This window comes from Motacilla alba, chromosome Z, assembly GCF_015832195.1.
Source record: "Motacilla alba alba isolate MOTALB_02 chromosome Z, Motacilla_alba_V1.0_pri, whole genome shotgun sequence".
Lineage (NCBI taxonomy): Eukaryota > Metazoa > Chordata > Aves > Passeriformes > Motacillidae > Motacilla > Motacilla alba.
The window spans coordinates 1,873,512-1,900,987 of NC_052046.1; the positions used below are offsets into that span (position 1 = coordinate 1,873,512).

Genomic DNA, 27,476 nt, shown 5'->3' on the forward strand with positions numbered 1-27,476 from the left:
GAGCAGAGTGGATCCAGAGGGCTGGGGCTGCGTGTCTGATTTTTCCGTGCCTGGAGATTTACACCCGCACTCCTGCTGCCATTAAAGGTGCCCTGCTCCAAGTATAAATCAGACTGTGCTCTGGTAGATGTTTTATGTGTTTCCCAGAAGTCATCTGCAGAGGTAGGAAGGACCCACTGCAAATTTTGCACTGGCTTTTGGGGGCTTTTTTGCATGCTGCTGGGGGAACACAACCGCAGGGGGATTCATATTCCCTTTTGCTGAAGGGTTCACCATAGAAGAGGCTTTGCTTTTTTTTTTTTTTTTTTTTTTTTTTTACCACCTTGGGCAAGAAGCTGTTTGGTTTGATTTAGGTTCAAATTTTATTTTTAAGCAAAATATGAGAAACACAGGAGAGGAAACCGCACTGTGTTCCTTAAAATTAGTGGCAGAAAAGACAGGGCTACAAAAATATTCTCTGATGCACGCATTTGATGAGCCTGTACCTTGGCTAACGCAGCATTGAGGAGCTCTGGGTGTTCAACAGGATTGCACCTTTTAATCTAAACGTAGTTTTTTGGGTGTTTTTTTGATAAGGATTCAGCTCTTGGGTTTACCATGTTCTGTAGTCTATCTCTGTGTGTAAAATGTCAGCATCTCACTTTGGGCTCTGATTCTGCAATACCATTTGGAAAAGGGAGTTGAAACCAAACCCATCTCAGACCTCAGCCTTCCACTACTTACAGGGAGATGATAAAAAAGGATAGAAGGCAACTTTTCACATGGGCAGATAGCAATAGGACAAGGAGGAATGGCTTAAAACTGGCAGGGGATAGGGTAAGATTGGACTTTGGGAAGAAGTTCTTTCCTTTGAGAGTGGTGGGGCCCTGACACAGGGTGCCCAGAGCAGCTGTGGCTGCCCCTGGATCCCTGGCAGTGTCCCAGGCCAGGCTGGACAGGGCTTGGAGCAGCCTGGGACAGTGGAAGGTGTCCCTGCCCGTGGCAGGGGGTGGCACTGGATGATCTTTAGAGTCCCTTCCATCCCAAACCACTCTGTGAGTCTCATGACCTACCTGAGGGAGCCTGTGTTCACGGCCATGACTTGGGGAAGAAGGAAAGAGAAAAGTTGTGGGTCATTTGGCCATCCGCCTCTCTTTAATCCCCTTCCTGTTGCTCCTGACCTGGTGAGACAATTTTCGATGCTTTGCCTCCCCTGAGGCAAATTCTCCCCTGAGATTCAATTCTCAGCCTTCAACAGCCATGGAGGAAGACTCCAAATCCCCCCTTTTTTTACCCTCCACAAAAGCTGGACCCACCAGCAGCCACCTGGGCAGGGGGAGCAGCCCAGCTCTTGGCCGCGCTCGCGCACACGCCCACAGCACCATTACCTTGTAATTAAATCCCTTTTTCCCCGACTGGAAGGATCCTGCTATAAACAAGGGTTTTCTCTAACCATAATTGCGCCCGGCGGAGGGCACAGCTCTGCAATCACTCGGGGCTTTGTTCTGCCAGCGGGGAGCGAGTCCCTCTGCCTCTCCTCAGGTATGCCAGCAATGCCAGCGGAACTCCCCGCGACCTGACATGAGTCCCAGGGCAGGGCTTGCAAACACAGGCAGTGGTCAAAACGGGGCTTAAGTGCCTTTATAAATATTTTGAAGAGCTGGCTTGGAAAAGGAAAGTCCCCGGCGTGCTGCGGTGCTGGTGTTTCATCCAGCGCTGGTGCGCGGCTTTGAAGTGTGGTGTGAGCAAGCTGCTGGGCTCCTGCCCATCCCTGGGAAGGACTGGGTGAACAAAAATATACATATCTCCTCGTTTAAAACTATGCAAGAGATTGTATCCACACCCCTTTTTGTCGTGTGTCTTCGTTGACAAACAGGGGAGGGAAGAAATTGGCGTGCTGCAAAGGGGTGTTGTGTTCATGTGGCGGATGTATGGAACAGCATCATGTGGGTTAGAGAGATCCACAGGTGGGAGGTGGGGGGTGAATGGAGAGGTAGATGCTTCCAAGTGTCTGGTTTTTATTGTAGCCCCTTACCTGAGGAGATTTACTCTGCTACAGAGTAATCACTGCAACATATTGAACCAGAGGCTGCCGTATTTGTGCTGTGGAGGGAGATGCAAAGCTCAGACAGTGAGATGGCAGGCAAAGTGGGGTGAAACGCTGGTATTTCCCCACCCAGGACAAAAAGTAGGTCCTAGGATAGTGTGAGTGGTTCCACATGCGTGCTGGTTCTCTTCAGAACATTGCCCAACCACAAACACACACCCAGAGCATCCTCCAGTCCTTTGCTCAGGAGGTGAATCAAGCCTGCACCCTGGGAAGAGTACAAAGAAGCAACCGTGTGCTCCCCATGCACGTGCAGTGCCCTTTTCCAGCCCACAAGTCCTTGGTGTTGCTGTTGTGTTAGACATCTGCTTTGTTTTGGTTTTTTTTCCTTTTTTTATTTTTTCTTTTTTTATTTTTTTTGGTGTAAGAAAGCAAGAGAAGAAAGCAGCTGCTCCATAAAATAATCTGTGTAGGAGCTGATAGACAAAACATCCAGAGGTGGGGATATCACTGAAGAATTTGGGTGGGAAATGTCATTAAAGGTGATCTGATTCCACCCCACCTGCCATGGGCAGGGACACCTTCCACTGTCCCAGGCTGCTCCAAGCCCTGTCCAGCCTGGCCTGGGACACTGCCAGGGATGCAGGGACAGCCACAGCTGCTCTGGGCACCCTGGGCCAGGGCCTGCCCACCCTCCCAGCCAGCAATTCCTGCCCAATATCCCATCTGGGCCTGCCCTCTGGCCCTGGGAAGCCATTGCCTGGCTGCTGGCCCTGCATGCCTTGTCCCCAGGCCCTGGGCAGCTCTCCTGGAGCCCCTGCAGGCCCTGGCAGGGGCTCACAGGTGTCCCTGGAGCCTTCTCTGGTCCAGGCTGAACATCCACAGCTCTCTCAGTCTGTCTCAATAGGTCACAATGCATTACAAGGTTGATCTGCCACATCCTGTTGGTTTCTCTGGAAGTTGTAGCACTTTAACTGGACCAGCCTAGTTAGACTTGTGGCATTTCCCCCTGAGCAGATGCTGTCAGAGCTGTACAGATGTTGCCTTATGCACCCAGCTGTGCCACTGGAAGATAAGCCTCTCTTCTGGAGTTTGCTGCTGGAACCATACTCCAGCAGCACCAGCCAAGTTCTCTTCACCCACCTGCCCACAGCAGGTTGGAAATATGATTGCTGTTCTTTCCCTAGCAGAAATTGAGATTTTCTTAACACCTTAAAGGCTGAGCTTTGTGGAGCAGTCGCCTCTGGCCTAGTAGTGGATGGGAAGCTGGGGTTCCTTTCTTATGGCTCTGGCACATCTTGGATCAGAAGAGAGCATCTCTCCTCGGTCTTGAAGTGCTCTGTAGGGGCATATGTGTGAAAGGGGATCATGTGCCTTGATAAAAGATGGTTTTTCAGTGGTGTAGATATCTTCATTCTGCACTCCCATATCCCATCCGTGGCAATATTCCAGATCATGTTGGAAGGGGCCTGAAGCAACATGGTCTAGGGGAAGGTGACCCTGCCCATGGCAGGGGCTTGGAGCTGGATGAGCTTTAAGGTCCCTCCAAACCATTCTAGGATTTGTGACCTCCACATTGGCTCCAGCACAGAGTCCCAGTGAAATTCAGATCACTGTACAAGTCTGTCCTGCAGACCACTGTAACATCCTCATCCTCTTTGTGCTGGTGCAAATCCAGAGCAACATCAGTTAAATCCCAGGAGTCAATCCAGAATTACACCAGGATAAATAAGAATATACATTTTACCCAGAGAAGCCCCCCAAAAATGTAATTCAGTTCCAGCAAGGCCAAGTTGAGGCTGTAGGCAATGCCCTGTAATTCTATGACTCCTTTGGACATCCCCTTTGAGTGGAGGCATGTGAGCAGCTTCCCTCTTCCCTTGAAGCTGTTTCCTTGTAAAGCCTCTGTGAACTTGTGCATGTGTCAGTGTTATGGTTATCACACATGTAATTTTATCTGACATTGTAATGACAGCATGGGAAGTTCAAAATGTAAAAGTAAATATAGTTGTTAGGGGGGGAAAAAAAAATAACAACATCCTAGCCCATCATCCTGAATGCCTCTTCACGTCATGGGAGGGATGCAGACAGACTCCAAACACCATCAGCATTTCTGGGTTCCAGTTGGAAACTGCCTGGAGTTCAGCATAGGCCAACACAAACAGGCAAGATTGTCTCTCTCTACATGTCAGGGCTGCATTTTCTCCTCCTTTTCCCTATCTTGTTTTGTTGTTTTGTTGTTGTTTTGGAAGGGTCACCCCTCTAAAGAAGGGAGAGGCTGTGAGCTCTCCCTGCTTGCTTGGGGTGTTTGGTAGCCTGTGGCATGATGCATCCCAGATCCTGCACTCACCCTTGGCTGAGAGCTGAGTCCTGACTCGACCCCTGGTTATTTTTGAGTGCTGTCGGTTGGTGATGCTGTATTGAAGGGTCATTTGCCAATTCCATTATAAGCCTCATTTACAACTCAGCTGGTTTAAATCAGATCAGACTGTGAGTTGGCATGTGCAAAGAGTCAGCTGGGACACAGGACTTGCCTGCCGAGGGACTTGATCCCACAGACCCCCTTCTTGCTTGCAGAAGCGTCGGTTAAAAAAAATTAATCCCACTGATTTTCAGTATTATTTTTTTTCCATGTGTTTGAGAGAAACATCTAAGCAGTGGATATTTTTCTTTTCCTTCTTCCAGGGAGAGTTCAAATGTTTTTTTTTCTGTTGGTTCTCCACCAGCTTTGACTATATTTACCAAGCTGGGTATGGGTGGGCCCCGCCGGATCGTACGGATTGCTCAGGCGGGTGAGGCTTTGCAGGAGCTGAGGGCTGAGCTGAGGACTCAGCTGCTGTTTAGCTTGCAACCAGGTTGGCAGAGAAACCAGGGACTTGGCACACAGAAGGAGCTGAGATACAAATGAAATCTGAATCTGACCCCAGATCTTCAGTTAAATTGCTCTGTAACCTTGAGAGCTGGATTAAATCATCCCTGGAAGACAGGGAGTTACCTCTGGATATTTGGTGCTTGGGCCATGCTATAAGGTTATGCCCATATATTACCTGTGGTCTTCAGAGAGCTCATTAGATGGTTGGTTTACATATAAAAAGTCTGGATGAAAGTCTCATCCCCTTTCCCTGACCATGCCCAGCTCAAGAGTTAGGGATGTGATGCATCTCACTGGGGCTTCAGTGTGGTCAGGACAATGTTGGCTTGCAGAAAAAATGGTCATGGGACCACAGAATCATCAGATGGCTTGGGTTAGAAGTGACTTTTGAAGGTCATCTCATTCCAGTCCCCTACCCTGGGCAGGGACAGCTTCCACTAAATGGGGCTGCTCCAAGTCCTAGCCAACCTGGACTTGAATGTTTCCAGGGATGGGCAGCCACAGCTCCTCTGGGCAGCCTGTGCCCATGTTTTACCATCCCCATGGTAAGAGTTTCTTCCTCCTAGCCAGTCTGAATCTCCACTCTTTCCTTTTAAAGCCATCACTACTTGTTTCCATGGATGGAGCATCTGTGAAGCTCCTCTTCAGGGCAGCAAAGGATGGAGAGATGGAATATTCACCCACTCTGCCTAACTCCCCTCTCTGATGGGACAGAGCCTGTAGTGACTCTGGGGAGTCACTCACAGGTAACATCTGTGCCTGTTTGGTCTCTTCTCTGAGCCAGGGTCCTGAATTTTCATCCTGTGTTGGGTTTGACTGTGACACCACCATACAACCCCAGGACAATCATTCTGCCCATGGTTCAGGTGATGGGGTGGTGGTGCTGAGGGGCTGTGTCTTTGCAAGGTGGATTGCCATTGCAGGACGAGGTGCTCTGCTCAGGCACCTTCCATGAGCACACCTCTCCAAAATCCGCCTAATTTCTATGTGGGAACTCTTCTGGCCGAGCCGTAGCACGGGAACTTGCATGTTTAGAGCTCCAGGACTGAAATGGCAATTACAGACCAATGAGGCTGCAAGGGCTCTCTTGAGAGCCAAGGAGGAATAGAATATTTTGAGTTATGCCAGAGTTAAATAGACCAATCTGAGATACCTTTCTCCTAAATACCTGTGGGATTTATGAGCCTAATGAACAGCAACACGGTGTCAGCAGCGCAGGGAACAGTGGGAGCTGAAAGGAGAAGCTGAGCTCGTGTTACAGGGCTTGGCCCAAAGCAAGCAGGGCTTTAGAGAGGTGCTGAGCTGCTGAGGCTGTCCTCCTGAGAGAGAGGACAAAGCTTCTGCCTCTGTCTTGCTGTGGAGACACCTCAGGCCTGGCAGCATCTCAGCCAGCGCATGGGGATGACTGGGTGCTCCACCTGGAGGGTTAATACTGGGGGACTAAATGCAGATCAGCAAGAAACCCCCCAAAAAGGGATGTGTGCCACTGGGGATGCCCAGTGATGGTGCCAGGGTGCCTGGGAAGGGTCTGGAGGAGCAGTCCTGCCCGGGCAGGGGATGGGGTGCAGCTGCTGCCAATGCCACTGCCGAGCTGAGCTTCCCACCCCACCACTGCTGGAGCCTGCCTGTACCTGCTCCCAAGCCGATATTAAGCCTGCTCAAACACTGCACCGCCTTCTCCTCACATTGTTTTCTGTACCCCACACCCAGCACCAAAATAGCGATAACCCCCCCTTCCCCACCCTCCCGCGGTGACTCAGGCTGGCGAGCAGGCACACATCTGCTTCTGATTTAATGTGCGAGCGCTCTGACCCTTTTATTTTTGTTCCCAAAGTCCTCCCGTTGGTGGCTTTCTCTCTGGGGGAGAGGTGGGGGGGGGGGGGGGGGAGGGGGGGGGTCAGAGAAGGGGAAGCTGGATCCCCATCCTTGGCGCTCAGCTTTTTCGGAGCCCTCAAAAAATGTATTTATTTTGGAGCTGTGTTTTCATGAGCAGGCTGGTGACAGCCTCACCCGGATCCGAGTCCAAGTCCCTCGCAATCCTGTCCACTCCGGAGGGACGCCAGCCAAACCAGTTTTCCATGGTTAAGCTGGGCACATTTTTCCGCCATGGTTGGTTGGTTGGTTTTTCTTTTTTTTTCTTTTTTTTTCTTTTTTTTTTTCTTTTTTTTTTTTTTTTTTTTTTTGTGCTGGTTTTCTTCTTTTTTCTTCTTTTTTTTTTTTTTTTTTTTTTTTTTTGTCAGGAAGCAAACCCACCCAGTGTGTGCAGGCTGTTCAATAGGAGCCTTTTTTTAAAAAATTTCTTTTCCTTTTTCTGGCTCTGAAGAAGAACAGGACGAGAGAGAGTGAAGGGGCTGGCATGTTTTCCCAGGAGAGTTCAGAATGGGAGGAAATGGCTTTTTTGGCTATTTTTAAGGCCGTGCTGGAAGGAGGTACCTACCACTGATGTGCTCATTGGATTGTAATGTTGTGTGTTAATAGGGATGTGTCCTATATATATATATATATATATATATCTATATCTATCTATCTATATATGTATATATCTCCTATGTCACTCCCTGTAGCAGGGTCTGGGCACAATGGGAAGGTGTTGGAGGAGAGTGGCTGCCCACACGTGGGCAGAAATGCCACCAGCAATGTCACATACCTCATGGACCTTCATCTGTCTCATGCCAGAGCTGCTGGGGGGGACCAGCAACCAGATGTTCAGCCGTACCCTGCATGGGCATATCTCTGGTGGGGATTTTCCTCTTGCTTTTCCTTTTTTTCCTCATTTTGGTGGTGTGGGAGGGGGAGCATGTCACTTGAGGTGTGAATGAGTTTCCATGAGAGTGGCGAGGTTGCAGAGGATGTCTGGAAACCCTCCTGTTCCACTTAACATATTCCCCCCTCCCACATGTGTTTTGAGTGTGCGCATATAGATTTGGGTAGGGGGGGAGGCACTCACCCAGCATCATTGCCTGTACCAGCAACATCGTATTAAACATGGCCAGGAGACCATCAAGGCTACACAGAGCTGTGGAGACGGGGTTTCAAAGGTTTCCAGAAAATGAGTTTTAAGAAAAAAAAGGGATCTTGAGTATCTTCAGCCTTGCAGCACCTTGTAAAGCCTCAGCAGAGAGGAGCAGTAGGAAGCTGAGGCCCAGAGCACCATTCCCTCAAGCTCCAGACCTCCAAAGAAATGCTTGAATGGGGGAATAAGGCTGAAAGACAAGACTGTGGTCAGATGTGACCACTCTATAAAGTCTTCTCTCTGGTACCTGCCTAGATGTTGTGGTTAATTAATTTGCCCCTGCTCTGTGTGTGGATGAAGCCCTCAAAACACCATCTGGAGCCAGGTGGTGCCTTTGATGTAGATTCACTAATTGTTTATGTTTATTTGGCCATTTATCACCAGGACGCCCCTTTGCCAAGGCCTGCTCAGCACATCAGATGGCATTTGTCATACAGCATGCAGACTTCATCAAGCTGCCACCCAGAAGTGACCTGGAGCTCCTGATTTTGGAGCTTTATATAAATTCGGAAACTGGGCAGTGTGATGGGCAATTAAAGGAAGTCAGGAAAAGGAAACCAAAGTGAAAACATGGCCCTTCAATTACAGCAGGCACCAAATTCTATTCTGGCCCTGACAGGGCTCATGTTTTCATTTACCTGGGACTGAGAACTGGTTCCAAGGAAATGGGAAGGTCATGGGACTTGGAGATGTGATCACAGAACGGTTTGGGCTGGAAGGAATCTTAAAGATCAGTTCCAACACTGCCATGAGTTCAACCTGTTCACCACCTTGTGCTGCTCAAGAGCTCAACTTCAGCCACAGGTTCCTCCCCAGAGAGGAACTGGGGACAGAAAATCAAGTCTTATATGGATGGACCAGGGTCAGGTCCTGGTGGTCATGGAGCAGCATCAAATTCTCATTACCACCAGCAGCACCCAACTGTTCAGCATGCTGAGGGGCGACTTGATTCATAATTTGCAATTTTGCCAGATCATATCTGTGTGTAAACAAAGTTGATGAAGTACAGAGTACTTTGTGTAGGCTCTGGGTGGCTGGAGTCAACCTGCAGGGATGGATTTGTTCAAAGGTGTACATTTGCTGTCATATGTAAGGAGTGTTTAAAAATTCCCTGGGATAGGTTCACACAGGGCACAGGAGCTGCTTTGGCCTCCACATCCTGGTGAGCAAATGAGTGGCACCTGTCACCACCTTCCTAAGCAAATAGTCCCTGTGGAGCTTCCCAAGTGATGTTGTACCAGAGATATCCAGCAGATTTCCAGTACTGATGTGCCCCAGATCTGCTTGGCTGGATAAACTTCTGCATGGATTCTGGAAACTGAGAAGAGAAAGGATTGTTGTTGGGATCACTGGAAACTCTGGAGATGTTGCTAAAGCACCTTTTGTTTTGGACTCCCTGATGGGACTTCAGTGAATATGGCTTTTTTTGTGGCCTGCTTATAGGAAACAAGTAGTTCCAGCTGGAAAAAAGGTCAGTTTTATATAGTATGTGCAAATATAAATAGTTCACATGGGCTCAGCTTGCCAGCCAGATGCTCGTAAGGATGAATCCTTGTATGCCCAAGGATTTTGTTCAGAGATTAGTATGAATTCTGACAAGTCCAGTAAGTAATGAAGAAATAGCAGGGTGAAGGTCACCCCTGTGATTTCACTCCCTGAAGCCTAACCACTTTAATTATGTGATCAAACCATGCTCGACTTCTGGGGCTCTTCCACCTCACACATCCTGTGGAGGGCAGGGCTCCTTGGCCACCCCTCTCCTCCTGGCATCAGAGGGAGGTCTCCATCTGGGTCAGCATCCCGGGGACTCTGCTTGGCCTTTGCCCCTGGTGTCACACAGGGCATCCCTTTAAACTGTGCTGACCTGTTCCATTTGCAGAGCTGCTCCCTTGCCAGGAGACCTGCGGGGTGATGCCACCTCTGCACCCATCCCTGGGGCTTCCTGCCCATCCGTGCTGCCAGCGAGCCTCTTCCAAGGGGAATGCCACCTTCTGTGCATCCTTCCTCGCCAGAGCATCACTTTGGAAGCATCTTCCCTCTTCTGCTCTGTCCAGATCCAAGCAAAATCCATGTGTTTTTTGGCGAGATCCTCACTTGTGTGTGGATGAACTCAACTGAAAGCCGAACACCCCAAACTTTCCCTGCTCAACCCTGTGTCTCCCAGACTGGTCGCAGTTCCTGGAGTAGTAAAGCCCCAGTGGTGTTGCTGTGAGGTGGTTCCTTCACACAGAGCCACCTTTGGGTCTGTAGAGGAGTGGTATCCCTCAGAACTGTGATGATTTCCCTTGCACAGAGCCATTTTTGGGTCTGCAGAGGGGTGCTGTCCCTCAGAACCGTGGTGATTTCCCTCACACAGAGCCATCTTTGGGTCTGCAGAGGGGTGCTGTCCCTCAGAACTGTGATGATTTCCCTTACACAGAGCCATTTTTGGGTCTGCAGAGGGGTGGTGTCCCTCAGAACCGTGGTGATTTCCTTCCCCCAGAACCATCTTTGGGTTTGCAGAGGGGTGGTGTCCCTCAGAACCGTGGTGATTTCCTTGCGAGGGAGGCAGCAGTCATGTCACCATGTTTTCCTCGTCGTTCCAGGCATCCCAGGGAAGTGATTGAAAGGCAAGGAGCTCTCTGCCCCACCTTCCTGCTGGAGGGCAGAAACGCTTGCTGCTGGGGTGGGTGGTTTAATAACATGTTCTTCTGGAGACAAGATGTTCAGAGGGGAGGTGTGCCCCCATAGTAAGGAATAAATATAAAGGCAATATTTTCCTTTTTCAGGTTTTGCACCTTCCTTATTTTTCAAACAGAAAGGTAATCCCACCTCTCTGCTTGCCTTCAAATAAGTATTTGGGGATCCCAAGTCTTTCTTGGTCTTCCCAATTGGAGTGAAGTGCTTGGCCAAGGCAGTGGTGTTGTCCCTGTGGGGCTGGCTGCGAATGGGGTGTCAGTGTGGGTGGCTTTGCTCAGGGGCATTTGCACAAGGGACTTGCTCAAGGTTGTGGAGCAGTTGGTGGATGCAGGAACAGAGCCTCAGCGTCCCTATTCCACCAAAATAAAATCAGAGTTTGGTTTGGGTTTGAAATGACCATTGTGTCCAAGCCCCATGCCATGGGCACGGACACCTTTCACTAGCCCAGGTTGCCCCAAGCCCCATCCAGCCGGGTCCAGGGCACTTCCAGGGATCCGGGGGCAGCCACAGCTTCTCTGGGCATCCTGTGCCAGTGTTTTTCCACCAAGTAACAGGAGCAGGAGTGATCAATCACTGGCCAGTGTACCCAGTGAAAGTAGCTGTAATATTTTGACAGATTACAGTGATCTCACATGCACATCTTAATTGCCTCATTACGAGGAGACACAAATAAAACTGTGGGAAAAAAAAAAAAACCCCACATATATTTATGGGCTGATGGATGTAGCAGGCAGGTCTGCACATCCATGGGTGGATGCAGAGGGAGAGCAGCCAGCCCACCCTTGCTGCTGCCTCTGCTCCTGCAGCCTGGAGCAGGGATTGGGAAAGAGGTACAGGTAGCAGAGCAGCAGAGCCAAAGCATCTGAGCCTCAGGGTGCTGAGTGCCCCGGGCTGGGGAGGTGGTGCTAGAAAATAAATCAGGGTGAGGAAAGGTGTGGAGATCTCCTACTGACTCTCCCATCCTTAGAAGTGTCCAAGGCCAGGGCTTGGAGCAGCCTGGGATAGTGGAAGGTGTCCCTGCCCATGGCAGGGGGTGGAGAGGGGTGAGCTTTAAGGTTCCTTCCAGCCCAAACCATTCTGAGATTCGTTCTGTGGTTCTCTGACTCCCTCTCCTGACAGGGTCAGCAGCCTGGGGTGGCCGGGCGTGCTCGGCACCCCAAAGCCTGGTTCTGACACCTCTGGGATGCTTTGCTGGGTGGTCTCATGCTTCAGGGGTAAAGCTGGAATTCCTCCAGGGGTTTTGTGTCAGCGAGGACCGAGGGATGCTCAGGAGGGGGGGGCAGCAGCTGGCTGGGATGGGGGAGCAGTGGTCAGGGATGTTCAACCCCAAGCCTTGCCCCTGGCCTTGCACCCTGAATCCCTCTACACACACAGGCTGGGTGAAGGGAGGAACTGGAGACACCTTGTTTTGCCTGGAAAAATGACATTTTGACACCAGGAGCAGGCAGAGATCAGCCAGAGCCTGAGGCTCCTTCCTCCACCGTGCTGAATGCAGAATGAGCCTGGCGTGGTGGGGCAGCTGCTTTGCATGCCCTGCTTGCCCTGGGGCACCCCCATATCTTGGGGGGGCGCTCCCACAGAGAGTCACTGTAGGCACAGAAAAAAGAAACACAGTCAGGAGCCAGCACTTACCTGAGGGAAAATCATAGCAAAGAGGAGGCCAAGCAATGCACATTTTAAAGGGAGATGCTCAGGAAAATCTCAATGCAAATAACCAAAATATAAAATAAAAACACATAAAATATGAATATATACAATATTAATGCAAAATTATAAATATCTAAACCATACAAGTGGTAAAATATTAATGTACCAGAATATTAATATATTAGTGTATTAAAATATTGAATTGCTGTGTGTTACAGCAAATATGTTGCATGCCAACATACAATTAAAAGCCAAAATTGCTGTCTCCCAGCCAAGACTCAGGGTGTGAAGTACCATCCCCGTGCATGGGAAGGGGACATCCCCCGTCCCTGACACAGCCCTGAACCAGCAGCCACATGTTGCACAAGCCTGGGCTTTCCCTGGCAGCCTTCATCTCCTCCAAGGGCTCGGCTTTTCAGGGCGTTGTCACCGGGGGTGAGGAAGGAGATGGGAAAGGGAAGTGCTGGTGAAGAGCCCTCGCAGGTCACAGGTCTCTTGCTCCTGCCATTGAGCAACACTGAGACCCAGGGGCAGGATCCTGTCCCTCCCCAGGGCTGGCACATCTTTCCAGGGCTGCTCCGAGCTGTGCCAGTGCTCCATTTCCACCCCTACAAACAAGTAGAGGCAATATGAGTTTGCTTGATCTATTTTCTGTGCGTATGTCTTTATAAGCTATTGAGTGTACTTCTGGTTCTTACTTGCCACGGTGCTAAAATCAGCATTTTGCCTCTCTCTGATATTTCAGTTTTACATTGCTCGTTTGGAGATGCTGAGATCCTTCAGTATTATCGTGAAGGAGGTTGGAGAAAAAAACAGTATTTAAAAAAAAAGGAGGTTTTGAGCAGCAGAGTGCCTGGATGAGCTTTGGGTCACCCAGGGAGTGCACGTTGCAGGTGGTTTATGATAATTGCTGTAGTCCCTCGCTTGTATCCGGCGTTTTTCACCCATAAAGGGGATCAAGCTTAGCTACCCCAACTCCTCTTTTTTTTCCTGTTGCAGCTTCAGGTGTCTAAATCTGTTGGCAGAATGTGGGGGAAGCAGTCCAGTATCCCACCATCATTTTTTTTATAAGTGGGGCTTTTCCTGGCAAGAAAGTAATGAATGAGTTTTAAGCATGACCATAAATGCAACGTTTCACAAAGTCATCTGCAGAATACATTTATTTTAGGTGCCCTCCACCCTTTCCACCATCTCCCTCCAGTTTATTTTAACAATGCTGTAATTTTCTATTATAAAATGGGATTTTGCTGTTTAACTCCGTGTCGTCTGCTCAGCATTTGCGTGTGTGTGTGCACGTGTGTGTATGTGTGTGTGTGTGCATGCACTGGTGACATTTGTCACCATCAGATGCTATTTTTAAGCCTGTTATTATTGAGGACCCCACCCTTGGCTTGGGGATGGGAAGGGGGGAGTGCAGGAGGAGGGAGAGGAGGGAGGGGAAGGAAGGAAAACGTCAGCCTCAGCACACTTCCAGCCTCTGGCCATCAACCTCCCCGGGGGCATGGGAACCATAAGGTCATTTCTCAAGCTCGCTGAGCTCCAGAGCTGTCAAACCACCCTGAGAGTTTAAAAAATGCAAATGTATGCAAATGAATGGGTTGTTTCTCTCCCTCTCCCCCCCCTCACCCCCGGTTTAAATGACATGAATCACCTTCAATTTTGCCAGCATCCTGTAAAGTTATCGGCTTGCCTAAACGCTGCAGTTAACAGAGCCACATCTCAGGAGGACCAGGGAGGGATAAGAAAGGAAAAATAGCTAATTTCCACCAAAACCCCCTAATTTTTAAAATATATTTTATACATATATATTACATGTAACTATGTATATAATCACACCCCAATCTCCCAATTCTAATTTTTCCTGCTGTCGAGCAAATGATCCACTAATTAGGAAGAATGAAGCTTTGTGTCCAGAAAAAACCCTCTATAGAAACATTTCTCAGGGTAGTCTAATACTCTGCTGTTCTGATTCTTGGCACTTAGGGTGATCTGGCAGTGAAAGATGAAAATAGGAAGACACGTTCCTTCATGCAAGAAGCTCCTTTAACACTCAGGCTCCTTCCAAACAAAAATAAACGAGTAGATGATAAAAACAGCAATAGAAATTTAATTGCTCACGCTTATTATTCGGGATACAAAGCCCTAGAAAGGAAGCTGTCTTTTCCTCCCTGGCTCAGGGGTTATTTATTATCTTACACTCCACTTGGAGAAGGTATTAGATTTACTGTCATTTATCGGCGATTTTCAAGGAGGACTTGATACAGAGCTGGTCGGGATCGCAGAGGAGCGTTGCTGGTTAACATGGTTAAGCACAGCACACTGTAATGAACCAATTTGTTTCAGACAACAGACGTAATTAGCGTGGAGGTAATGGGCACACCATGGGATGCGGGGCTGCAGCGTCCTCCCTCCGCTGAAAATGTCAGTGGCCGGAGCTGGGTGTGATTCCTGGTTCCTCTGCCCAGCTCTGGGCTAGGGGAGCTGGCTGGAGAGGGCTTCCCGTGGCTGGGGTTGCCCTCCAGCCCCTGAGAGGCTTCCCTGAGCATGGACAGCTGTCCCCCATCCCTGTGGTCCATCACCTCCCTGTAGGTTGCAACATCCTCCGAGACCTTCACTCTCTGGCTCCCACACACCCATTTTTGGCAGTGCTGGCTAGGTGTGGGGGAGATACCTGCAAGGTCTCCCTGGGGAGGGAAGAAGAGGGAGACAGCGTTCCTTTTCCCACGGGAATGTTTCCTGCAGAGTCTGATCTCCTCTATAGGCCCCCCCAGGCTTCCCAAGGGTTGCTGGCCAAGGTGAAGGACAGGTTTTCATGGACAGTCTCCATCAGACCAGGCTCTTTCCATCCCTGAGGCAGCTGGGAGGGCGGGAGCCAGCTGAAGTAAACCCCTCTGGGTGGCTTGGAAGGAGGTTTGGAATCAGCAGAGCCAGAAACTGAGCAGGGAAGGATAGCCAGGATGTGGCAATGGATCCCAGGAGAGCTGCAGAGGTGGCGTGGTGTGAAACTGGGGAGCCTGCCTGATGGTGTCAGCCTTGCAGAAGGGATGGAGTGGGGCAGCAGTTTTGCTTTCACGTGCCCTGAGTTCTCCTGGAGATTAACTGCTCTGTCCCTTGGCTGTGAACCAAGTGTCTACCTGCAGCAGGGCCAGGGCTGGTAGAGGTGACACTGCATGAACACATGCTCTGTGTCCTGGGGGTTTCCAAGGGTTAGTGTATTCAAAGTTATTCTGTCTGTTTGATGTATTCTGTCTGTGAGGGGATTAATGTATTCGTCGCCTGCTGGAGGAAATCGCTTTCCTTTCCTGGGATTTCTCATGTGGAAGGGCTGCTGGAGCCATGTGAAAGAGGAAACATCTTACAGATTAAAAAAATGGCAAAAATAAAGGGTCAGGTTTTCCTCTTGGGTGTGGGCTTTTTGCTTCCGAGTTTTCCTTTGAAGCTAAAGCTGCTCTAGCAGGAGAAGAAGTCTGCCAGATGCACAGGGCATTTTGATACCATGCTGACAAGTCCAAGGATTGGGAATGGAGAGAGCTCAGCTCATGGGAAGAGATAGCAGACAGCAATCTGTGTCTGGCCAGGTCCTTGCTACCTGGCTGTCCTCCTCTGAGTGTTTAGGTACACAGTGTGACACAAATCCTTGCTTTCCTCCACATTCCCAGATCCCTCAGGAGGACATTCCTATGTGGCATGTCCCCATGTGAGGTGACTTGTCATTGCTTCCAGGCATGAAGTAGAACTGAAGATCCACAAGGATCACTCTCCTGCTGCAGCAGGAAGCCCTGACCCTCCTATGTGGGATGTCCAGTTGTACCAGCCCCAAAAACAATCACGTGGATGAGATGGGCCCTCCTTGGCTCATCTGTTTCAAGCAGTGTAGGTGCTGGCTCTTGGCAGTGTGAAGCAATAACAGCATCACACTTTCCCCACGTAGCTGCTGGCAGGGTAAATCCAACGTGTGCCTGGAACAATGCTGGCTCCAGGAGGACACAGAAGAAATGTGGTGGGTAAGGAGTCATTGCACAAGGTTCCTGGGGGAGGGGTGTGAAAAAGAAGAGGGAGCTTGTGGTGACGGTGAAAAGGTGAGCAGGGTGGGAATTGAGAAGGATGAGGAGATGGGGAGGGAAGCAGAGGATATGGAAGGAGCTGAAGGTGGCCTGGAGATGCACTCAGACAGTGCAGGCAGGAGGTGGCGGCAGGTGAGGCAGAGGAGGGAAGGACTCCGGGAGAAGGCAGCATCATTTTGGCATTATCAGTTGGCAATTCCCTGCTAACGCTCTGCTGTTGGTGCTTTGTCCTAGGGCACTAAATGAGAATATGGCCAATGGCATTGAAGATCTTATCGGGATCCCATTCCCGAACCACAGCAGCGAGGTCCTGTGTGGGCTAAATGAGCAGCGGCACGACGGGCTCCTCTGCGATGTCATCCTCATCGTGCAGGACCAGGAGTACCGCACGCACCGCTCCGTCCTGGCTGCCTGCAGCAAGTACTTCAAAAAACTCTTCACTACCGGCACTTTAACAGACCAGCCCTATGTTTACGAGATTGACTTTGTCAAGCCTGAAGCACTTTCTGCCATCCTCGAGTTTGCCTACACCTCAACCCTCACCATCACCACCTCAAACGTCAAGCACATCCTCAGCGCCGCCAAGATGCTGGAGATCCAGAGCATCATCAACGTTTGCCTTGAAATCATGGAGCCCGACAGAGAGGCCGAGGAGGAAGATGACAAAGAGGACGACGACGACGATGAAGATGAAGATGAAGATGAGGAGGAAGAGGAGGAGGAGGAAGTGGAAGATTTTGTCAATCAGGAAAACCTAGCCGATGTACAAGAAGTAAGCTGCCACCAAAGCCCTTCTGAGTCCGATCTCACCGAAGAAGCTTATACAGAAGCACCTAAAGATTTTCCAAATCACTTCCCAGCCAGTAACTCCTCTGGGCACTTGGGCATGATACGAGACTTCTCCATAGAGTCCTTGCTGAGTGAAAACTTGTACCCTAAGGCAAACATCCCAGAACGGAGGCCAGCTCTGTCTCCTTTTGCCCCCAGCTTCTTCCCCCACCTGTGGAACGGCGACTTTAACTCCTTCTCCCAGCTCGAGGAGCCACCAGTAGACAACGGCCCCTTGGACCTGGTGATCAAAAAGAGGAAGATCAAGGAAGAGGAGGAGAAGGAAGACCTGCCTCCACCTCCTTTCCCTAATGACTTCTTCAAGGACATGTTTGCCAACACTCCAGCAGCTCCCTTAGGGCATATTAAGGCAGAGACTGACTATAGTGCTTATCTCAATTTCTTAAGTGCTACCCAGTTTGGAGGAGTTTTTCCCCCATGGCCGCTGGAGGAAGAGAGGAAAATAAAGCCCAAGGCATCCCAGCAGTGTCCCATCTGTAACAAAGTCATCATGGGAGCTGGCAAGCTGCCCAGGCACATGAGGACCCACACGGGGGAGAAGCCCTATATGTGCAATATCTGTGAAGTTCGCTTTACCAGGTGTGTGTTGGTCACCTCTGCCATGTGTGGGGTGTGGGGTGGTGGCTGGAGGGGCCACATCATAACCCATGACTGATTTCTCAGCTGCTCATCAGAGAAAACTCACCAGAGTTTTTGTCCCGAAATAAAAGTAGGGAAGAAAGCAGGGCATGATCTCTATCCCTTTGGAAAAAAAAAAAAAAAAAAAAAAAAAAAAAAAGAGGGAGGGAGGGTGGAGGAAGAAAAAGAACCTACTGATTTTTGTGGGTTGTGGATGACATCCACAGCTCACTGGATCCATCCCCTCGCTGGACAAAAGCTTAAATAAGTAACAGGATATTTTCAACCCCACCATAGTTCACCACAGTGGGGCCAGAGTGAGCTGGAAAACAGATGGTCAAACAGCCAAGGATGCTTCATCTCTAATGTGCTGAGAGATGCATTGAGTTGGGAGGGTCATTCAGCCACAGGATGTAATTAGTTTGGGTTTGCACATTTTGGCATCAGTGTAGACCACAACCAAGTTGCACAGGTTTGGACATGACAGTATCTGGGCTTTCTGGGCTTTCTGGGGCTGGAGTGGCACTAATTATTATGTCTCAGTAGTGCAGTTGGGGTCTCGGTCTCTTCCCCAAAGTAGCAAATGACAGGATAAGGGGAAACGTCCTCAAGCATCACCAGGGAAGGTTTAGATTGGATATTAGGAACAATTTCTTCATGCAAAGTGCTGTAACAGCATGTCCAGGGCAGTGGGGGAGTCCCCATCCCTGAAGGGATTTAAAGGATGTGTAGGTGTGACACCTGGGGACATGGTTTGGTGGACTCGGCAGTGCTGGGGGAACAGTTGGACTCACAGAATCATGGAATGGCTTGAGTTGGAAATGGCTTTAGAGTTCATCCAGTTCCGCCCCCTGCTGTGGGCAGGGACAGCATCCACTATCCCAGGTTGCTCCCATCACTGTCCAACCTTGCCTGGGACACTTCCAGAGATGGGGCAGCTGCAACTTCTCCTGCCAAGTTGTATTTAGCTGTGCAAATCTAATGTTCCAGCCTGAAACCGTGCTCTGCAAAGCTGGGCAAATTTAATCGGTAGCGGAGACAAATAGATTCCTGGACCTGCTCTTGCTGAGTATAATTAATATCTAATGAGAACAATCTTTACCATAATAATAAAGCTTTCTGACAAGAGCATGGTATTTCAGCTCCTGGCTGCATGTGAGAGAGAGAGAGAGAGCCCTATTAAGCTGGGGTGAGAAAACCAGAGGAAAATAATCTGCACAGTAGGCAGAGGCGAGCTCCTGACAATGGCCGGACACCTGGGGTGCTCCTGCATTCAGCCTGTCTTTTCTTCTCCTGTCCCTGTGATAATATTCGAATGGAAGATATGCAGATGATGAGAATTTGACCTGAAAATAAATTTCCATGCTCCCCTCCATTAACACAGCAGACACCATATTATAATGCGGGGAGCATCGTGCCTCGGGCGGGCATGTGCAGTGTGAGCCAGCTCACCCTGGTATTTGCAGGGGAAAGGCCACTGCATGGTGATAATTCCTGCCTGCAGGAATTTGGATCTGGCTCCTGCTGGTGCTGCATCCCCGGGTTAGCAGTGTTGTCTCCGTGGGGTGGATTCAGCCCTGTCAGCGTGGTGGCCTCTCCGACTGGAGGGGCAGCCTGGCCAGCCCCATCCTGTGGTCCCTGTTGCTCTCTTGTGTGTGCTGCTGTGGCTGCTAATTTTTGATGAGGAAATATCCTGCCTAGATCCATCACTGACATCTTCCCATAACAGGAATAATAGAGCTGCGCTCTCCCAGAGGGCTTCCAAAGCCCTTTACAGGCAAGGGCAGCATTGTTCACTTAGTTCGGGGAAACTGAGGCACAATGCCTTATCCAGACAGGTTGTATCAGCGTGGTGGAGGCTGAAAACTCCACACAGAGCTGGTCTAGCATGACCCATTACTAACACAGGACTAAACCTGATAGTTTTGACATCCCCCATGTGCTCAGCAGCTTCTAAATACAGGGCACAGGGGTAGGGGGACTTCATCCAAAGGAAAAAAAACCCAAAAAACAGGGACTCACCCAGCAGTGCAGTCCCCCAACACCACTGATGAAAACTGGTCCTGTGGGTCACTGCGGGCAGAGCTGGGTGCTGGAGGGTCTTTTCCTTCTTTAACACCCTGAGCAAAGCAGATATCTTAAAATACTGATTTGTTTTTAAATGTGTTTGGAAGGATTTTGAACAGTGTGCAGCTAATTGATTTTGTTTGGGGTGGGGTTTTCTTAGTTGTTTTCATCATTATTCTGCTGAGAGAGCTATCTTTTAGGAAAAGGTGTAGTTTTAAGCAAAGTGGAGTGATTAAGATGTAGAAAGAGATTTCTACTGGGATTTCCTGAGTCCTGCCACCTGCATTATGTGTTTTGCTCTCAGGGGAGGGGGGGAATCCCATGCTTTCTGAAAGCGCTGGACTTGCACCCACAGTGCCTTCACTGGGAGATGCGAGCTCAGATGGTCCCTTTTGGGGGTGGGAGTGCCTGGGAGTGAGGGTGCAGGGAAGCAGAGGTTCCCAAATGGAATTTCAGTATGAACCAGTCCTTTGCATTACTTCTGCATTTAAGGCGCTGTGGAGGTGAAAATCTGCTGGGGAAATAGAGAAGATATTTTTCCTGGGTGAGGAGTGCCCCAACCTCCCCAGCAGATCCCCTCCACATCAGTGGGGTCTCTCATCCCCCAGCAAGGACCCTACGTGCACCTGGACCTGCCGCTCCTGCTGCCCACGGACATCTGATCACAGGAAGCAGGACTTCATTTAATGGCTCATTAATTATTTTTTTCCTTAAACAAAGGCCGCTCAGCTTCTAGTCTGCTGTTCCACCCTGCTAGAACGCCGGAGAAAGCTGCAAATATTTCAGCTTTTCCACCAAGACAGCCCCAGTGTGCTCAAGGAGATACTGTTCCAGCTGGAAAGGTTAACATTATTTGTTCCTATTATTTGTGCTGTGACAGCTCGCAGAGCCCTAATCGCTCTCCTAATGCAATTGCATTAAGGTTATTCACACACACAGAGTGCGGATCTCCGTCGGAGCGAGTCTCCAGCCCAGCTCCCGGCTCACAAACCCCGTGTTCCCCATGCCACATCCTGCCTGAGGTGCTTCACCACAGAGCACCTCACCCCCCCAGCCTCTGGGCGGCTCCAGGTGGAGCCACAAACCTCCCTTGCATTCCCGGGAGATGCTGCCGGGGCAGGGAGGATTGGGTTTCTCCCCGTCTGCTGCCGGAGATGGGTAATAGCCTGAAAAGAGCTTTGCCTGTATTTACATTATACAGTCCTGGCACGCAGCGTGTTTATTAGGAAAAGCAATCCTGCTAGGTTAAACATTACCTACAGAGGTTTAAATTAAATTATAGGTGGGGTCGGCAGCTCTGCTTTTTATTAACACTTCCCCCCGCTTTGCGGTGCGAGCCCCCGCGCTCATCCGCGCACGACTTCGCCGTTCGGGGTGAAATTCTCCCTGCTGCTGCTTTGTCTGCTGCTGAGCACTGGCTCCAGCCCTTGCAGAGAAAACGCACCCTTGTGAAAACCTCGGGGTAGCACCAGCTTTAAAAGGGCCACAGTGGGAAGCTGGCCTGAGCTTGGCACGGGGACTGAGAGATGCCTTTTTCCATGTCTCCCTAAAAAATCTGTAGGTGCAGGGCCAGGCTGGGATCAGTCTCCCAAGAGCAACAAAGCATCCTCTGGTGAAGAAGCTACTCTCCTGCTAGGGATACTCCTTTGCATCCTTGATCCTGAGGGACTGGCGTGCAGGGATGCCCAGCCCAGGGCTGCATTCCTCACGATGTAGCCAACACCTCTGTGCTGCTGGGCACGTCACCAAAAACTGTTTCAATATGAGCTGGGTGGCAAAAACTAGTTCAGAGGCAGCACCTTGCAAGTTTTGAGGGCTTGACCTGCCAGAGTAGACAGATTTTTGTCTGTTTTTTGTGTTGTATAAATTAAATAATCGTGATATATATTTATATGATGTTATTTATGATATAATTATATTTTAAAGCAATAATAAATTGTATATTCTTTACCTTACTTATATTAAAATACACCAATAGTTTTATGTGACATATCTGTAATATATAATATATATTTTATATCTATTAATGAAATTACTCCACACATTCTATGTATTTTTAGCCTCAATAGTAGCATGTTGGAGGGCTCATACTGAAATAATTTTGGAAAGCAATATGAATTTTCCCACTTTACTCTTTACTTGAACTCCACTGGTGCAACCTAGGAAGCAGTGTTCAGCTCAGCTGGGCCATAATCAGCTTCATTTTCTATAATCATGCACTTTAGGTGTGATTTTGGTATGTTTTGGTTTTTGGCTGTAGAAGGAAACATTTTTGGGGGGTGGGGGAATGTAGTGACTGAATTGCCCGTATGGGAAAATATTCCTACTTTTAGAAGTTCCCCTTAAAAAACATACAGATAAATATTTGCAAATAAGTGCCATTGGGATGGATATTACACTATTCCACGGCTGGACTTAAAAAACTTCTCCAAACTGTGTGGGAGGCTGGATGTGTGCTGGCCTTGGAGACCCTGGCAGGGAAGGACAGAGAGCCTGAGTGCTGCACCTCTGGCAGCATCACCCTCTGTGCTGCTCCTGCTCCAAAAGAAAGCTCCTGAGACACCATGTGGTCAGTGCAAGAATAAAAGGAGAGGAAAACCGGCTCCAAGAGGGACTGAATTTAAGCAGTATTTTCCTGCATATCCAGGCTCTCAAACCAAACTGATTTCCTTATTTGCAGGCTGGAACAGGGCTGTATTTATTTAATAATCCCAGATTTAGTTGTATATAGATTTATTCCCATATTTAGAATCTTTCTCTTTACAAGCACGTGGAAGGAAGATGTAGCCTAGTTGGGGTCGGGCTCTTCTCCTAGGGAATAAGGGACAGAACGAGAGGGAACAGCCTCAATTGTGCCAGAAAAAGCTGAGCTTGGAAAATCAGGAAAATCATGTCTTCCCTGGAAGGGCTGTCCAGCCCGGGCACAGGCTGCCCAAGGCAGTAGTGGAATCTCCATCCCTGGAGGGATTTAAAAGCCATCTGTATGTGGCACTTGGGGACATGGGTTAGTGGTGGCCTTGGCTGGTGGTGTGGTTGGACTTGATGATCTTAGGTCTTCTCCAGCATTAATGATTCTGTGGTTTTGGGGTTTATTACAGGGTTGGTTTTTTTCCCCTCCAATTTAAGCTGTTTTGAACTCTCTGGGATGGGCTGCAAACTCCTGACATGGAGGGCTCTGTTTTTATGATGTTTTAGTGCCCAGGAAACAGGAGGTGAATGCAAACATCAGCCTGCAAGACCATCCATACGCTGGGAGAGGCCCCGTGATGACCTTCCCATCACCTCCTCCCCTGAGCCCAGCCGGGGAGCCAATCCCAAAAAGAGCCAATCCCAACCCTTCCGCCCCACACCGCCTGACCAAGCGCCTTTTCTTTTGCAGGCAGGACAAGCTCAAAATCCACATGCGCAAGCACACGGGGGAGCGGCCGTACCTGTGCATCCACTGCAACGCCAAGTTCGTGCACAACTACGACCTGAAGAACCACATGCGCATCCACACGGGCATCCGGCCCTACCAGTGCGAGTTCTGCTACAAGAGCTTCACCCGCTCCGACCACCTGCACCGCCACATCAAGCGCCAGAGCTGCCGCATCGCGCGGCCCCGGCGCGGCCGCAAGCCCGCGGCCTGGCGGGCGGCCGGCCTGCTCTTCGCCCCCGGCGGCCCGCCCGTGGAGAACAGCTTCGTGATGCCGCCCACGCTGGAGGAGATGAGCAGCCACCTCAGCAGCACGGCCATGTGCCTTCCCGGCCCCAGCCCCAAACACTTCCTGAGCGGGGCCAAGGCCCCCTTCAGCCTGCAGGAGCTGGAGAGCCAAATCGAAGAAACGCAGATGAAGCTCTTCAGGCGGGCCCAGATGGACATGGAGAGGAACGCGGGCATCTTCGCCTTCGCCCTGGGCCACAATGAAAACCTCGCTGCCCAGCCCTTCTTCCCTCTCCCTGACCCTTGGAGCACAGGCTTCAGTGGCTTGGCGGGGCTTGGCCACGTGGCTCCCATCTCAGAGGCCAGCAACTAAACCCGCGCCCGGTCCCACCATGCAGCTGCTCCCCTCCCAGCAAGGCAGCCCGCTCCCCTGGGCTCCCTCCCTTCTGCGTCATCAGGTTCCCGAGAAGCTCTTTGTCCTCTCACTGCCATGGCCTGCCATGGGGCTTGGGGCACGAGGCTGTCCCTGGGGCGAGCAGGGCACGGGCAGGTGCTGTGCCCCGTGGCCACCGGCACTTTAGACTCTGCACTTGGCTTTGGGGCCGTCAGGCACTCCCTGTCCCATCCCTCCACTCACAGCTCCATCTGGGAAGCCAGGCCAGGACTGCTGCTCTCTTCAACACCCCCAAAAATGTCACTTGCCTTAGTCCAGGGCTCGGCCGTCACCATGGGATGGCTTTTCTGTGGGAAATGTTCCCCATTTTCCCACACACGGAGCTCACTGGACACTGACAAGCCGTCCAGACTTGGGTTTGTTACGTTGCATTCCTTGGCCCTTTTGGTCAAAAGGACTTTTCTGTTTTCTTTCTGGTTTTGTTTTCTTTTCTTCTTAATTAATTCCCATGTCTGGCAACAATATTTATTCTACAAGGGATAAAGGGGAGGTCTAGCAGCCTTACTGGGAGAGGGAGAGAGGGAGGATACTGGCCACTGCCTTTCTCAGCAGTATATCAGATTTACGGGGCTGCTGAAAGCCTGACCTGCAGCATGAGTTGGGACCTTAAAAACATTAAAAACATTAAAAAAAAAAAAAAAAAAAGGAGATCGAACACCTAGCACAAAGCTGGGTGGAAAAGGGGGATTTTACTTATTTTGGTTCTTTAGCTATTTCAAAGTTTCAAAAGGAGAACCAAAGCCTATTTTGAGTATTTTAACTTCAGTTGCTTGAAAAGGTGAAGGAAAAGTTTTGGAAGAATCAGTAATATTTCGATACTGAGCTTTTATTAAACCCTTGCTTTGAAAAAATGAACCAGTGGGAATTTTGAAATGAAAAAGTCGTTTCAAACCAAAGAGTCAGAATTCGCTACCGCTGACCATTCTGAAATGTCTGGGGTTCTGTCCTTAATTCCCTCAAATTCTTACAGTGATGAGAAAAATTCACAAAACACTGGCGTGTCCCCAAATCTGCAGTGTTGGTGGGAAAAAATCAGGTGTGCAAATATCCCTGCTGCTTGTCTCAAGGGATCTTTGTGGATAAAGAAGTTCACCACTGGTGTCTTGATGGTGATATCGTCTACTTGCCAGCAAGTAGAAATGCCACTTCTTCACTGTGGTTGGTTCAAAACAGAAGGTGGTGACATATGACAGGGTACTCCAAGTTGAAGGTCACCCATGGTGGCCAACAGGTTTGGGGTGACTCCCCAGCATCCCTGCAGGCCCCTATCTTGGCCACCCCATCTGGTAATTCTTTCGGGGCACAAAAAGTGGCCACTTGGCAGGAATCACCCTGTCCACCTCCTTCAGCCCCAAATCCATGAGCTGCTCTGAAGGATAAAGGCTTTTGGTGGCCATCTGCCTCTGATGGCTCCTGGATGAGCCGTGGTGGGATCCCAGTTCCACCACCGGCTGAGGTGGGTTGCAGTGGTTGTTTTACACAAAACCAACACTTGGAAATGTAAATGTTACAAACTGGGGCTTTTTATTTCTCTTTTTACTATGGCCTTCCAACGTCAGAAAAATCGAAGGGAATGCGAGGACTGCGGGTTCGTGAGGTTTTTGGTTTTTCCATCAGTGACGAGGTGGCTGGATGAGAATCCTTGCCCACCAGAGGCAAGGAAGGGGACACAGGGAAGTCAAGGGTTCCACAGCCCTCAGGAGGGTTGAGGGAGTTCTGCTCTGAGACCACCCATAGCAGAATGGTCCCAAGGAACTGCCCAACACTCGGCTTCCTCCTCCCAAAAGAAATCCTTAAAGACTCCACGTGCAACAAAAGTCAATGGAGAGAAAAAAAAAAAGAAAGTAAGAAGAAAAAGAAATCTTCTTAAAACTGCATCAAACTTTTTCTTTTTAATTCACATCAACTTCTTAAACAAGCGACGTTTTGCAGATGATTGGTTCCTTCAGGTGTTTTTTTGTCTACGATTTGGAGTCATTGTAAAATATCCAAAGATGCTGAGTACTGTATGATCTGCAAGGACTTGAAGCAAGGTGTTTTTTCTGTCTTGGTTTGTTTGTTAGGTCGGTTGGGTTCTTTTTTTTTTTTTTCCTATATGTCTAAGTGGGGATAAACCTTTGCAATTTTTCTATTTATAACTATTTTTATGTGATTGCTTTATGTACAAAACAATGGAAAAAAATCAAAACAAAAAAGTAGAGAGGAACACACACGTACACAAACAAATTTGCCTTAGTTACTCACGGGACAATCACCCTTAACTTTGATTGATGCTAAAAAGCGGATGGGGAAAAAAAAGAGACTAGATCATTTTATGTATTTATTAAACTGTATTAATTGATGCTTTTAAATTATTAGCAGGACTTGATTCTCTTGCCTGTGGCCATGGTGAGAAGGCAAAGCCGCCGCGGTTGCTGAGCTGCCAGCGCAGCCATCCGTGTGGCCTCAGCTCTGTGCATGATTGCCTGACACCTTTTGGAAAGCCAGAATAATCACTTACTAATTAAAGATTGAGCTGGTATGGGCTCCAGCCCGAGGGGCTGTTGGCGTTGCGATGCTGATGACAATTATGGAGTTAAGGTTGATTTTCCCGCGTTGTCGCTGGGTTGGGTGGGGCTGGAGGGAGCTGAGTGCTGGCAGTGATCATCTTTTGGGGTGTAGAGGGATGATTAGAGGAAACTCTTGTTTCTTCCCGTTTTGGTGTTGTGTGGTGAGTCCAGGCCACAGGTATCCACATGGTATTCCGGCTGAGTGTGAAGGTGCCTTCCTGGGGATCTGCTCCCGTTTCCCAGCCAGGACGGGTGTAATGAGCACCAAACCTCGGCCTGGAGGGACACGAGTTCTGTCCCAGCTCACGGTGTGGTGGCTTCTGGTTCATCCCCCCCTGGCTCCTACGGCCTGGCTGCAGCAGGGGCAGCAGGGCCGGGGGGATTGTGCCCCTCTGGCCCTGGGCTCAGGTGAGAGCCCACCTGCAGAGCTGCCCCAGCCCTGCTCCAACAGCACAAGGACGTGGAGCTGCTGGAGCCAGCCCAGAGGAGGCCACGGAGATGCTGCCAGGGCTGAGCCCCTCTGCTCTGCAGCCAGCCTGGCACAGCTGGGGCTGTTCAGCTGCACCAGAGAAGGCTCCAGGGACACCTGCGAGCCCCTGCCAGGGCCTAAAGGCATGTTAGGAAAAAGATGAGGCAAACATATTAGCAGGGCCTGCTGTGATAGAATAAGAGATGTTTTAAACTGGAAGAGAGGAGATTCAGACTAGATAGAAGGAAGAAATTTTTTACAATGAAGGTGGCAAAACACTGAAACAAGTTGCCCAAAGAGATGGTGACTGCCCCTGGATCCCTGGAAGTGTCCAAGGCCAGGTTGGACAGGGCTTGAAACAACCTGGGACAGTGGAAGGTGTCCCTGCCCATGGCAGGGGGTGGGACTGGATGACCCTTAAAGGTCCCTTCCAACTCAAATTTTCTGATGATTCTATGATTATGTGAACACAACTGACACAAACATGAGCCCTGTAATTCATGTGGCTGCTCAGAAATTGCAGAAT

General features: G+C 49.7%; 1 protein-coding gene across 7 annotated transcripts in view; it reads left to right on the top strand.

Moving 5' to 3' along the window:
• Window positions 1-26,935, top strand: part of ZBTB7C (zinc finger and BTB domain containing 7C) — a 145,208-nt gene extending 118,273 nt beyond the window's left edge. For all 7 annotated transcript variants that reach the window (XM_038124907.1, XM_038124909.1, XM_038124908.1 and 4 more), the window contains 2 exons: window positions 16,536-17,729; window positions 23,215-26,935. In XM_038124907.1, coding sequence (XP_037980835.1) covers window positions 16,536-17,729; window positions 23,215-23,851 — 1,831 coding nt within the window. In that variant the 3' untranslated portion in view covers window positions 23,852-26,935. The remainder of the gene's footprint in view (window positions 1-16,535; window positions 17,730-23,214) is intronic.
• Window positions 26,936-27,476: the final 541 nt, after the last annotated feature.